Genomic DNA, 14618 nt, shown 5'->3' on the forward strand with positions numbered 1-14618 from the left:
GATCACATGACCCCAGGACATTGCAACCTTCATAAATATGAACCATTTGCCAAGCCTGTGAGTTTTGATCACGTGGGGATGCTGTCACGGTCGTTAAGTGTGAAAAACGGTCATGTCCGTTTTTTTCAGCGCAGTTGTCACTTTGAACGGTCCCTAAAGGAACTGTTGTAAGACAAGGACTACCTGTATTTGTCAGCTGCACATTTCAACTTTGAGAGCTTTTTCAATGACGGCGAGGGGGAAGAAGCTCCTTTGTTGCATCGCTAATTCTTACCCAAAGGGCGATCGAAGGCGGCAGGAGAGGCTTCTCCCCTCCAAAAAGAAACGGGTTTAATCCAACTGGGTTTAGGCACCCGACGGTCGAGGAAAGGGTTAATTTTGGAAGAGGGAAGCGAGAGGGGGCGAAGGCTGGAAGAGTTCGTCTCAGCGCCCCGCCCCCGCCGCGCGCGTGTGTGTGGAGGTGGCGGCGGAGAAAGGGGGGAGGCGGGGAGGGGGGGGAAGAGCCGGGCAAACCTGGCCTCCCTCTCCTGTTGTTCTCCCCCGACGTCTCGGCCCAGGCTGGGCAGCCTCGGGGCTGGAACGCGAGGAAGGCAAGGCCGCGCGCGCGCTCCGGTCAAAAAAAAAAAGCGCTCTTCAGCCAAGCTGCTTTGGCAGTAAGACATGCGCATTGCGGAGCGCCCTCTCACCCCGCTCAGTTATGCCAAGTATGTGAGCCCGAGCTGCAGCAGCAGCAGCAGCGGCGGCGGCGGCGGTAAAGAGCGAGAGGCGCCCGTGGACCAGCTAGAGAAGATCATGGCGTGTTCTAGTCAGCTACGCTCCAAGCTGTTGCGCTCGCCGTTGCTACCGCCGCCGCCTCCGCTTTGCTCAAGGCGCCGCCAAGCAGCGGCACCCCTATTGCGCTTGACGGCAGCCAACTGAAGGAGGCGACCAGGCATGGCTGACCCTCTGCGTAGGACTTTCTCCAGGCTGCGAAGTAGGAGGTCGCAGCGACTAGCCACAGAAGCCGCCGCCCGCGAGAGAAGCGGCAGGGGCGTCGGAGCCCTTGGAGGGAAAACCCAGCAGAACCTACACCTCCATCACCCCTGCCTGGAAAACGGAGTGGCGACCGAAGCGTGTCCCGAGTTGGGAAGCCAGGTGGGCGGTTGTGAAGTGCTCCTCGTGTCCCCGTTGGAGGGGCCGGCCTTGCGGGAGTCGGCTGTCTGGTCCCGGTGGGGAAAGGCGGAGATGCCCGGAGAAAGGTTGCCGGGAGCCGCTGTGGCCCGCGCTTGCCCTCCGAGAAAGCGCGCGGAAGACAGGGCGCTGCAGCAGCCGAGCCCTCCGGAGCTCCGCGCGCCTCCGCCGGCCGCCGAGCTCTGCTTCTCCTCGTCCTCCTTTTTCCCGAGGGGCTCGGAACCCGCGCCGGCCCTGGAGTGCGGTGGCGGGAGCGAAGAAGACGACTATTACGATAACCAGAGGCTGCCTGGCTGGGGCTGCCAAGGAACGGCCCCAACGGCCGAAGAAGCAACGCGGGGAAACAAGGAAGACAACGCGACCGCCGGTCCGGGTGCTGGCGGCGGCAGCAGGGCCAGAGCGAGAGAAAGCACCGGCAAACTGCGAAGCCAGCTCCAGGAGGCCTATTACCTGTTGATCCACGCCATGCACGATCTTCCTCCGGCCAGCCCCACTGCTGGAGGACCCTCACCCCAGCCCGCTAGCCATCTGCCCGCTTCTGAGGACGCTGCAGGGAGTGATGATTTACGCTGGTCTTTCACCTGTACCGAGGGATGCTCCCCAGTGCAAAGATCCGATCCCAGTGCCCAAGGCTCAGCCAAGAATCCCATCTGGCGCCAGGGCATCAGCAAGAGTCTGGAGAGCCTCTGCTTTACCCAGCCTTCCGCTTACAAGCTGCCGCTCCTGCCGAGATGTCGGAGCGAAGGTGCGCTCCATTCTCTGTTTCAAGAGCCGCTGGAGCCCCATGGCCAGCTGCTGCTCAAACCTCAGGAACTTGGCACCAGCCGGGAAACCTGCTTCCTGGCAGCTGCCACACACAGCTCTGGTGACAGCAGCTGTGAGAAGAACCTCAGCAGCCAAGGCCTTGGTGAAGCACAACCCCCGGGGCTCCAGGAAGACTTTGGGGAGCTGTTCGCCCCTGAGCTGTATGGAGACCAGGGCAAAATGGTGGATCCAGTAAGAGCAACCAGGTGTAGTCAAGAGGGAAGACCCCAGCAGCCCCAAGAAAATGCCTCTCCGGGCCCCTTCAAGCCACCTGCCATGACTGTTCGGAAGCTGCAGAAGTGGATGTACAAAGGACGCTTGCTCTCCTTGGGCATTAAAGGCCGGGGTGGGACAGCTGGGATGTCCTCCCCATCTTCCCACACCAAGGTTACCCGGAGTTGCAGGCCACTTCTTGGCAGAGGAGAGGGGCTCACACTTTCACCCCCTGCTCACTTGAATGATCCAGGGTCCAAGGCCCGAGTATCCCCTTCAGACCAAAGAATCTTGCTGACAGGTAATGATTTCTGTGGTCTCCTGTTTTCCTTTCAAGGGTCTTGAGAGCTTAAAGGCTTTGTCCCACTTTTGCTGTTAAGAGTTTCCCCTCTTTCTTGCTTCTCCGTGATTGTGAAAGATTTAGCTTGTTGCATGTCTGCTAAGCCTAGCAAACCAGCCATTTTAAAAGCTGATACCAAAGCCTCATGTACTATGTGGTCTTTTTCCAATTGGCTTATCTCTTCAGTAGCTTCCAGAGCAAAAAAAGGTAGCTTCACTTTTCCAGCCTAGAATACATGATTTATGCATTGAAGTTGATTGAACCTTGTTTACACAATATTATACAACCCTCCTAATTTTTAACCCAGAAGGCATGCAAACTCCTATGCCAAATCCTAAAATGTAAATAGCAGGCTAAGTTTGCAGTAGAGAAAGAGTCTCTGTCTATGTTTGCAGAGCAGAGCTAGACATTTTCCATTGGGAACGTACCACAGTTGAGTTCCTTTTGGCATAACCTGCTGTGTGATCAGTCTGGTTAAATGTTAATAGTTGTGCAAATTGTTTCTGTTCAATGTGGACAGTTTAAATGTGTTTTTCTTTGCCTGCATTATTATAGTTTGAAGCATATGGTGTCATGCTTTTGGAACTCCTGTTGATAAGAGGGCAAGTGAGAAGGAGAAATAAGCATATTTGACAATCCTTATGTAGCTAGTATCATAACCTGTGAAAAATTGCTACGACAACAATGTATACTCTATCATGTTACATATAGAAGTTGTTATTGTTTTAGGAATTTGGATACCCAGTGAAGAGTTAGGGTTTCCACATGATATTTGCTACACATCTACTTCTTATTTCTCTCAATTGATATAAGTTCACAAATGATGTCTCCATATGTGTTCTTCGACATTCCCTAATTAGATCATCTCTAGATTGAGCATACTGTAACCCTAACTCTGAGCTGCCATTCAACACACTTTGGACAGCAGATTAAAAAAATGGGCAGTGCTAATAAAATTGGACTACAACTTACATCATTCCCTGGGTGGGAAGCTGGGGGTAATGAGCATTATAGTCCAAAACAGTTAGACTGTATCTGATACACAGTTAGGCAAGTGATTTCAGAAGTTGAAATAAAGGCTGTGTGAATGTTTGATTTTCAGATTCAGTTCAAAAAGCCGATTTGGATAAACTGACCTGATTTAAATTGGTTTTGGTTATTTTGGATATATCTACATAAGAACCTTTTCAAAACTGAACTAACTATTTTATTTTCATGGACTCCTGGAAATATCAGTGACATATACATAAATACTTTTCTCATCTCTTTTTCAAAATCCCTGCTTCAAGCAGCAGCAGAAATTGAAAAAACATGGGTCTGGTGAAGCCCTGTGACTTCATTTTATTCTGTCTATTCTGAGGGGTGAAATATTCTAGGAAGAGCTGCCAACTCAGCATGGCCATTTCTAGAAAATGGCTTCCTTTGTATATTAATTGTGTGTGGCTAAAGTGAGTTAATAACTCACTTATCCAAGTACCCATATGTGAAGCAATCTTTCTAAGTCTCATTCCATTTATTTCTTTTAACCCAGCATTGCAATAGTTCAGCCTAAGCCTGAATCTCACTAAATGTTAATAAAGGGTCAGGGAGGAAGAGGGGAGAAATTAGAATTAACTATCTTTTAATGGCAAAATTACAATGAAGGGGAAAAAATTGGGGGAGAGCCTTCCTAACTATGCCTTAACTCCAGATCTGATCTGTTCTTATGTGCAGAAATTAGATATTGTAGGTTTTTAAAATGGCAATTGATTGATTACTTGTTGGGATAATGACTTTTTTATTGTGTATGCCTATATCATCATCATCCTGAATCAGTTCATTACAATATGAAGGCATCTTCACTGAACATTATGGACCAAATCTATTGGTCTACTTCAGTGCAAGTTGTTAGATTTTATAGAATAGGCTTGAGAGAGAGTGACTTCCCAAAATCACCCAGTGAGCTTCTGTACCTAAGGAAGGACCAGAATCTAAATCTCCATGCTCCAACACCTTAAGCACTGTACCACATTGCTCTTGCATGCCTATATAGCAGACAAGGAAGGCTATCTCAGAAATGTGTAGCTTTACCAAACCTTTAATTCTACCACTTGCATTATTGAATGACTTCTGAATCAGCTAAATTATTTGTTTTTTTAAAAAGAACAAGACATAGCCTTAAATCTAGTTTTTACATGTATGGTTATGTGTGAACGGTTATGGAAACTGTTCAGAATCCAGTCTTCAGAAACACAGCTATCTATAATGTAGGAATAAGCATCTTCTATTTTAATATATTCTGATCTGTAGATTGAGCGCTTGTTTGGAATAGTGCTTAAGGCATCAGGCTAGAAACCACAAGATCATGAGCTTTAGTCCCTAATGTGGAACAAAGCCCTGGGTGACCTTGAGCCAGTCACTTTTTTCTCAGCTCTAGAAAGGAAGGAATGCAAACCAGTTTCGAAGGATCATGCCAAGAAAACAGCAGGGACTTCAGCAGGCAGTGTCCTGGAATTGGACAGAATTAAACAGTAGTAAAAAAAAAGTTTATTTCTATTTCTATTGTTATGTTAGCCTTCAAATACAGAGATATTTATCTTATTATAGAATTAGCCAGTTGGATGACTTCCTTGTATCTTGAAGTTCAATTGCTATGAGTTAGCGTAGATAATAGTCAAGGTTTAGTGGAATTTATGCATTTGTTAGATATGTATCATATTTTTCATTTAGGAGTTCAAAGTGACAAGCATAATATTCTCTTCTTCCCTTTTTTCTACAGCCGTCAATCTGTGACATAGGCTAGAGCCACTAGGCTAAGCAAGAATGAGTGGTCCAAAGTTATCTAGGAAGTTTCCATAGCTAAGGGTAGACTTAGTCTCCCTAGTGCCAGTCCAGCATTTTACCACAACATGATACAGGCAGAATTATATGCCCACACAGAATTTCATAAATTCAAAATACCTGGAGGACATCGGGTTGATTGTTCATATCTCAAAAGCATTCAAGTTGCATAATCAAACATGCTTAATCATAAAATCAGTAAAGTAGTAGATGTACTGCAAGGGTGTTCCATATCCACCCTCTGATTCCTTCAGTGAGTGGAGAAATATGACTTGCCAAGCTACCTTAGCTTGAGTTAAGCTTGCTTTTCTAAATGCTGTGTGTGTGAGAGAGATACTACAAATATTTGCTTAGTCTCCCCAAATTATGCATATTTTCTTCATGGAGGAATTGGAATCAATACCAGCTACTACAACTGCCTCTAAAGTTTGCTGAATTTCCAGGAATTTTACACACCTTTGTACAAATCCTCTCCGGGTGTTGCTGGAAAATCCAAAAAGTAAACCTGCCGAGTTATTCAGGACCCATCCCCCAATGTTACTGTGTTCAGGTGAAAAGGCTCCTTACAGGTGTTTATGCTTTTCATAATGTTTGAAGAAAGACTAAATTACATTAATAGGCATTCTTTATCTTGCCCTTTTAGCAGTGTGTGGTCTCTCGTTAACTGTAGAATCAGTTACATTTTAGTATGGTTTCTTTTTCTTTCATGTTACAACTTTTCGATGTAAGTACATACTAAATCACTGTAGTAGAAAATGCTTTTCAAGCTTGCAGCCACATTTTGTTTTATGTTCTGTTTTAGGATTATACCAGGTTTAAAGTTTCATTGCTTTAAATCCTCCTAGATTTATTACAAAACACTTCTTCAGAAAAATATAATTAGCAAAAACATTCTAAGTATTGGTTGCAAAATATTATTATATTTCACGTATTGTTTTACAGGCATAGGGAGGTTACAATGCACATAATTATAATGTACCTTTTAATTATACAGAGTTGAATAGGCACATAGAAGCAGATATGTTCAAGAAGTAAGATTTGCTATGTTGTGAACAATTTTTTGGCATGTAGAGTTATAGCATCTTGCTTAGAAATACAATTTAAAGCAAAATATAAATACTAGCACAGTGAGCAATTAAATGATAGCAAGTGCAAATTTAGAATGTATTTAAATGAGGGATTCAAGGAGACTTAGAAGACCTTATGAGAATAAAAACAGAAAGAGAAAAGGCTGTGTTACCTTTAAATACAAAGAAGACAAGGTAATATCAACATCCATGAGTTTACACTTGACAATGAAGATATGAAATAGTGTTTTCTTAAGCTGATAAAGATGGGGATTGTGCTTGAGACATAAAGATGAGTTTAATCCTAAAAGCAATGCAGTCAAAATGTGGGATAGATCATAAAAGATCAGGTCATTTTAGTATTTGTTTCATTAGAAGCAGAAGGAATACATTTATTAAAAATCAATCTTAAATAGATCTTGTTAGGGTTAGGGCTATTAAGGCTTTAAAGGAAGGTGAACTGCCTTCAGCTATAAACATATTTTGTGACTGCTCATAATATTCACGAATGAAGACAAATATACGTGTACCAGGATAATATTGCAAGATCCAATGTGGGTCAGTCACCAGGACCAGAAGCTTTGTCTTCTGAGATTTCAGACATGTACTGAAGCCTATCTTCAGGGAACTTCCACTCTGACATAGTCTGCCAAAGAGAAGTTCCCTCAGGATGGGCTCCAGCACCAGTCTGAAAGCTCAGAAGACAAAACCTCTGGTCCCAGTGACCAACCCAAATTGGATCCTGCTCACAATATTATTGCATAATTTTAAATAAGTTAAGATAGGGAGAAATAGAAAGCAATCTATATAATCTTGTGGACATAATCGTACAGCTTTTGAAATATATTATCAGGCAGTTGAGTAAAACCTAAATTTATTGCATTTAGCGGCACTAAATAAAATTTGTCATAGACTCATTAAAATAGATATAAAGGTAGTTATGATTAAGACTGGATCTGATGTATTATGTTGACCATGGACTGAAAAAATACTGCAATTCTATACCAAATATATATAAGCCATGTTTAACGGAGCACCTGACATTTAATAACAAGTCTTTCTAACATTACGAAGTTGCACGGATGCCAGTAGAGAAAATTACCAAGATTTTGGTAATAATTTGGCCATCATCCTGATGGATGACTAGCTTTGCAAGTTCTTTTTCTGTGATAGTTTATATTTGATAAGTGTCTATGATTCATTTGGACTGTATCTTTAAAATAGCTTGTATTTCTGTCAGCACATTTTATAATGTAGTATTTAATCATATCACCCTTGATTCTGTTACATGGACAGAATAAGTTTCGCCATTTTGCAACTGGACTATTATTATCTTCATGGATGAAATCTGATTGCATTGTGTCATTTTATGGCTCTTTTTTATGTTACAATATTTTACGTCCACCTGATATCAATAATGACAACTTGATAGCATCTAACATGCTATTTTTTTTCCCTCTTCGATTTTATAGAGCTGATCGAAAATGTTTACATACCTTCTGTGAGCAGAAGAGAACTTAAGAACTTGAAATCCAGTGAAGTTTCTGAGTGCAGGCCTCAGATTGCTAGCATTACTGTGTCCAAGAAGCGGAACTGGTTACATCAAAGTTCTCTGAGAGTACCTAGTTTGGAAAAAGGAAACTCTTACAAGAAATTTTCAGGAGAAAATTACCAGGTACTGAAATCTTACAGTCCTTTCTTTGAGCCAAAAATGCCTCAGACTTTTTCCAAATTTCTAGGACAGGAAAGCCCTAGAGGAAGAGTCAGTTCTGCACATGCTGCTGGGAATGGAACAAGATCTTTGGCACTACAAAACTGTACTTTAGATTTTGGTGAAGATAATGATGCAGATGATGAAGGAGAAATATGGTACAATCCTATCCCTGAAGATGATGAGCCTGAGTTCCCTTGTTTTCTAAGTGGCCATAATAATCATTTGGACCCCCAAGCCTTGAATTTTAAAATAGCACCTGGGAATGATTTAATCAAAGTCATAGGGCATAATGAAGGCCTTCCTCAATTTTTAGACTGTTCTGGAAATGGTCAGCCTAGAGAAACAAGTCAAATAGAGAATGTGCATTCAGTGGAATATTTGCAAACACAAAAGCCAAAGCCTGTATGCAATACTCTGACTGGGTCTGCAGTGGATGAAGGTCTTCTTAAAGCTACTACAGGAGGTAAGAGCAATGTAAACATTTAACTTACAGTACAATTATATCTGTCTGCCTCCCCCATACTCATGTGACACAGTCATGTTTTAGAGAGGTGAAAATTAACCTACTTAGATGTGTAGATATCCGTTTTGTACGAATATCAGGTTCACCTGAAATAATTATTTGTACATATAATATATGCATTTCCTAATAATGTGTGTGCATCAGAGTACATTTTTATAAGATTTCGCCATATCTCAGGCCTTTGGGAAATATTAATGTTCTACTCTGTCAGAGTGGGCAGGAAGCATATCTGAATCACAGCTGGTTTCTTTGACTTCATATTAACTCCTGGCTGCATTTGTTTTTATTTAAATCACACATGTATTAAGGTGGCAAATTATTGTTTAGCATGCTAAGATTATAAAAACAATTAAACTGTGACTATTCTATAGAGATGGAAAGAAATTTATTTGGCACCATTACTGTGAAGTGGTACATTGAGAATCAATAACTGCTACAAAAAATGTTGATTTTTTTTTTCTTCTGAGGAAAGATACGGTAAATTACATTTGTAAAATAGGCAGTCCTCGCTTACCAATGCTAATTGAGATCAGGAATCTCAATTCCATCGCTAAATGATGCAGTGCAAGTTGCAATGTGATGTGACTTCATTGACTTACAGAAGTGTCAAAACCCGCGTTGTCATGTCGTCACGTGACTTATTGTGACTTTTTCCCCCTTCGCTAAACTGGGGGTGGGCATAGCCAGTGCATGATGCAATCAAGCTCCGGGCCGCTAGTTTGACACCCCTGACTCACAGGAACAATTCCAACAGTCTCCTTTGTTGTTTATGAATCCTGCAGGTCACATCCTCCCATGGTTATGTGATCACTATGTTACTGTGAAAGTCCGAAATCTGGTGAATGTCGACATTCACCGGTGAATGTCGACATTCACCGGTGAATGTCGACATTCACATAGTCGCTTGGTGTATGTCCTTATCCTCTCGACACCCTTACCCTAATACCCTTACCCTAATACCTCGGCTCCTCGCTTCCTTTTAAGCGTCTTCTGTTCGCGGAGTTCTTTTTTTTAAAAAACCTGCGATCCTGCGCGGTTAGAACGCCGCGGTTAGAACGCCGCGAATTGAAAAGCAAAAGTAAAGCGTTACGCTGACTCGTTATATATGTCACAGTGAAAGACCGAAATTGGTATGTGTCGACATTCACCGGTGAATGTCGACATTCACCAACATTCACCGGTGAATGTCGACATTCACCAATTTCGGTCTTTCACAGTGACAACTATATGTGACTAGTTAGCTTCCCCATTAATTTACTTGTCAGAAGCCAGCAATGGAAATTGAAAATTGCAATCATGTTCCCATGGGAGGGTGTGGTGCCATAATTACAAACTAATTGCCTGAATCGTGCTGATGTGATGGCGGGGCTGCTGCGACAATCACAACTAAAAGGACATGTTGTAGGTCCCTTTTGTTCAATCATAACTTAGTTTCTAACAAAGTGTACACGAAGCAAGTTGTACATGTGTACATTTGTTGTACAGGTAATGGGGTATTGACAGCTTCCCTCCAAAATTAAGCTGGATTTCATTTTACCTACACTTATTTTTTCAAAATACGTTTACTATGATTGTTCTCTAATCGTTTATGGGGTCTGTAATGCAAACTTTGCAAATAGAAAACATTTTGGGGTTTACTCCAAATGGAGCTTCAAGCTGCTGAAGATTTCGGGGGGTGGGGGAATCCCTTATGCTAAAAAAAAGTAGGAGGAAAAGATTTAGAGTACATATTTTATCTCATTAAATACCAACTAATCTCTTTTTTTAATCTTAATTTTTATAGGAAGTTCTACTTCTTCTTTTGATTTATTTTAACATTTTCATAGTTTGACAGTTTACCTGCCTTGAGATAAGTTTTTATATACTTTTATATTTTAATTTTGTGGGATACAGTGGCTCAGTGGCTAAGACGCTGAGCTTGTCGATCAGAAGGTCAGCAGTTAGGCAGTTCGAATCCCTAGTGCCGCATAACGGAGTGAACTCCCGTTACTTGTCCCAGCTTCTGACAACCTAGTATTTTGAAAGCACATAAAAATGCAAATAGAAAAATAGGGACTACATTGGTGGGAAGGTAACAGTGTTCAATGCACCTTCGGTGTTTAGTCATGCTGGCCACATGACTACGGAGACATCTTCGGACAGCGCTGGCTCTTTGGCTTTGAAATGGAGATGAGCACTGCCCCCTAGAGTTGGGAACAACTAGCACATATGTCCGAGGGGAACCTTTGCCTTTACTATATATTCATTTTAAGACTTATTTATTACTCAAGCTTGAACTTACATGCTGTATCCAACATAATTTTTTAAATTGTGGCTTTAGGGAAAGATTTTGAGGGATCTAAAATCAATCATATGCCTAAATATTATTCCTGTAAGTTATATTAAGCCTGAAGGACTGGATATGTCTGTGAGGTTCTGGCTTCAAGTATGAAAGTTCATGGACTTTACATTTTATCTTACGATATTAAGAGAGGATGTTCATGGAAAAATATCAGAATAATTTACATGATTTTCTACACGCTATCCTCCTTTTCAAATAAGTCAGAAGGAAAATTGCTTAATATAGTCTAGTATACATCACAATTGCGTAAAACACTAAACCACACCATCAATTTCAGCTGACTTCTGAAAGTTTCATATAATCTTGAACATACATCTCTGCAGATGTTTCAACAAAGATGCTTTGGAATGCATATATACAGCTATGACTTTTTCCAGGTTTATATGATTGTTTTGGAAATTGTTCCAGACAACTTCATATGTGTGAATGAATTGTCCCTTCATTTTTTCCCTTAGCAAAGTATCTGTGTATGCACTTGTATGCACAGACAGCCAGGGTGGTTTCCGTGAATGGGAAAAAGATGTGGCACCTTGAATGAATCCAGAAGAGAAGAATCTTTCTCATTCTAAAGTACCTCTTTCAGTAAATTATTTAAATCAATTATAACTTTGGTAAGATTGAACCAGTTTTGGAGAGCATTATATTTCTGTTTTCTCTTATTCATTCTAAATGTTTATGTCCTCTCTTTGTAGTCACTGTGAGTTTTATCTTTACATGTCTCCTTATAGAAAGACAAAACCAATCCTCAAATTATGTTTTTATATCTACTGGTCTGGAAAGAAATGTCTTAATTAATCTTTGAATTCGTTAGGGGAGATACTACGGTATAACTTTAGTTATACTTTGGAACAACAAAGGTTATAATATAATAACTCAATGTTATTTCCCAAAATATATATTTCTTCATAAGCTGCAAACAAGTGTGTGTGTGGGGGGGTGGGGGGGTGGGGGTGGGTGTGTTTTCGTGGAAATAGCCTCATTAAGCTCAGGACGACTTTACTCCTAGATTATGAACATAGCACTATAGTTTCAGGGTTGGTGTGTTTGAGGGAAGATGATTAACATTAGGTTTTCATTTGCTGAGCAGCATTGTTAACTTTTTCTTGGTACATTTTTATTTTTATGGCTTTTGCTAAAATGTTAATAATGGATTTTATTTACTAACTGGAATATTGTAAACTGTATGCATTTATATTGCAGTGTAATTCAGTGATTCTTTTTTCCACTTGTTTTAGTTGAGGTTTGTAACACATCCCCTCATTTACTAAAGAAATAGGAACGTTCATATCACAGGCAAAAAAGTCATTGCTTTATTGAATGTTTTGATTATGAGACTATAATGAACTCTGGTGACATTGTTTATGAGTTTATCCTACACTGTTTCTTTATGGAGTTAATGAAGCTATTTTAAATGCCTCTTGGGATTTTGTGTGAGTTGAATAAGGATCTCTTGAATGAAATAATTGATGAGGAGACTTTCTACTGTTAAGTAATTGGCTTTATTGCTAAGGAATACTTAACATTTCATTTAATCCTGCTAAGGTATCTACTATTAATTTTAGTTAAACTGAAAATGACAGTTTATCTAGGCAAAATGACTACATAAAGTATATTAAGCCAAACAAGCTAGCATTATATGAATGTGAAGCTGTAAGCAAAATATGTTAGGCTTATATGGATTGACGGTAGAACTGATAATTCTTTTACTACAGTGATATTTTAAACACAGTAAGAATCATTCTAATAGCTACACTTTATGTGCTGGATTACAGTTACAACAATAATGAAAAAGTAACTTTAAAAATGATTCCTTTTTTGACTTTATGATTAATCCTCACATTTGCTACCTTTGCAAGCCTTTAAAGCCAGGGAAAGCTGAAGTAAGCTTGTAAGCATATTTGTGGTTTTACGTAGTGAACACTTTGCTATTAACACAGTTGTTTGTTCCATTTGCAGTTGCTAAATGAGGACTGCCTGTATTGTAGAACAATGGATGCTTTCATCATGCTTTATCCACTTACTCTATTCCGGTGTTTCTCAATCTTAGCATGTTTAAGATGTGTAGATTTCAACTCCCAGAATTCCCTAGCCAGCATGGCTGGCTAGGGAATTCTGGGAGTTGAAGTCCACACATCTTAAAGTTGTGAAGATTGAGAAACATTGCTCTATTCCACTCCCCACCCCATCTCTTGCCCTATGACCATCCACAGCCAATTATAATAATGACAAAATAACAAAAGCTGCAATGGAGACATCATGATGCAAGCTCTGCCATTTTTTAAAAACGTACATTGCAGCATTACACAGCAAGTCCCAAAGAGGCATATATGCTTTGCAACGTAACAATGCATCTTTCATCATTCCCCCCCCCCCCTTCTTTGCTATTGCTGATTCTGCACCCACCACCCTCACCTCCAAAGTTCTGGATACTAAGGTGACCTACTGACTCCTCTTTACAAAAAAAAAAAAAGTACTGTACCTTTCTCCCTCAGTACTGTGACTTTGTGCGGATATCTAAATATGGCACCGGAACTGTTCCTCTTGAAGGATTACTAAAAACAGTCTTAAATTACATGGCACAGAAGCGCTTCAGGAATTGCATTCCCAGAAGATGGCACGGTGCTTAAATTGCTACAGACTCCTACGTTCCTTAGAATTTATTGTTTTATTTTCTCTAGTGCAGTAGTGTCTCACTCCCCTTGCCATTAGAAAGCATTCTAGAACGAAAGAGCAGCTTTTTCTTATCAAAAAGTATAAACACTGCTTATCCTAGGAAAAAAAACATCCCTTTTTAGGCAATTGCAAGTTTCTCGAAATAAGTCTGTCTTTTCATTGCAATTGCTATTTCCATCTTAACTATAGTGCTTGTTGGTGAGGATTTTAGAGACCATGTTTATAGAACTATGTTTATTTCCTTTTTCAGGCTTCCTTTGGAAAATTGGAGCAGGTCCTATTTTAAGTTAAGGGAGAGACTGAAATGAACTACTAGAATCTGTATTGAACTTCCCGAAGTCTACATATTGCTTGTAATTTTTATCACACTGTTTCCTTTTTTTGCACAAGATTTGTGGTCCTTTTGAATTTTTAGGGCTTAATAGCTTTGGCCTTCTGAAATAATGGAGAAACATTTTTAGTCACATTACCTCACTGGAGACTTGTCGGCAGATGCTTGTTCACAGTGAGGAGTGCCAGAGCTCATAACTATTACATATAAGTGGATGCACATGGAGATAGACAGCTAGTGTTCACATGTGATTTAGGTGATTGGAGGTGAAGGCTTTTGATGGAGCTGACTTTGTTTATAGGAAAAGCAAAAAAGCATCGTTCCAGTTAGCTCTTGAAATTAGGACTGTGCAGTATTTTGGATAATGGTAAAAGGCTGTGTGGTACTTTGTATGTGAGCCATAGCACCTGTCTGCACATCCTTAGCAGTGGGGGCTTTGCCTGAATTGTATGGCTATCCTCTGCAAACTGCAGCACAATTCTTTAATAAAGATTTTATAAAATAATTCTTAAGTGTACATACACACATAAACAAGCAAATGAGCCATATACTGCTTTAGAAATGATTTGGAAGAAGTACCTCAGATGGTTGCACAATTTCCAGGTCCACTCCGGGATGTTTC

At 40.7% G+C, this 14618-nt stretch overlaps 1 protein-coding gene across 2 annotated transcripts in view; it reads left to right on the forward strand.

Annotated features, from left to right (window-relative positions):
* Positions 1–484: 484 nt before the first annotated feature.
* Positions 485–14618, forward strand: part of SYDE2 (synapse defective Rho GTPase homolog 2) — a 52220-nt gene continuing 38086 nt past the window's right edge. For both annotated transcript variants that reach the window (XR_014175027.1, XM_081948805.1), the window contains exons 1-2: positions 485–2488; positions 7887–8591. Coding sequence is in view for 1 of the 2 variants with exons in the window: in XM_081948805.1 (XP_081804931.1) it covers positions 934–2488; positions 7887–8591 (2260 nt within the window). In the remaining variant the exon portion in view is untranslated. The remainder of the gene's footprint in view (positions 2489–7886; positions 8592–14618) is intronic.

The sequence above is a fragment of the Natrix helvetica genome (genome assembly GCF_964273705.1).
Source record: "Natrix helvetica genome assembly, chromosome: 3".
Classification (NCBI taxonomy): domain Eukaryota; kingdom Metazoa; phylum Chordata; class Lepidosauria; order Squamata; family Natricidae; genus Natrix; species Natrix helvetica.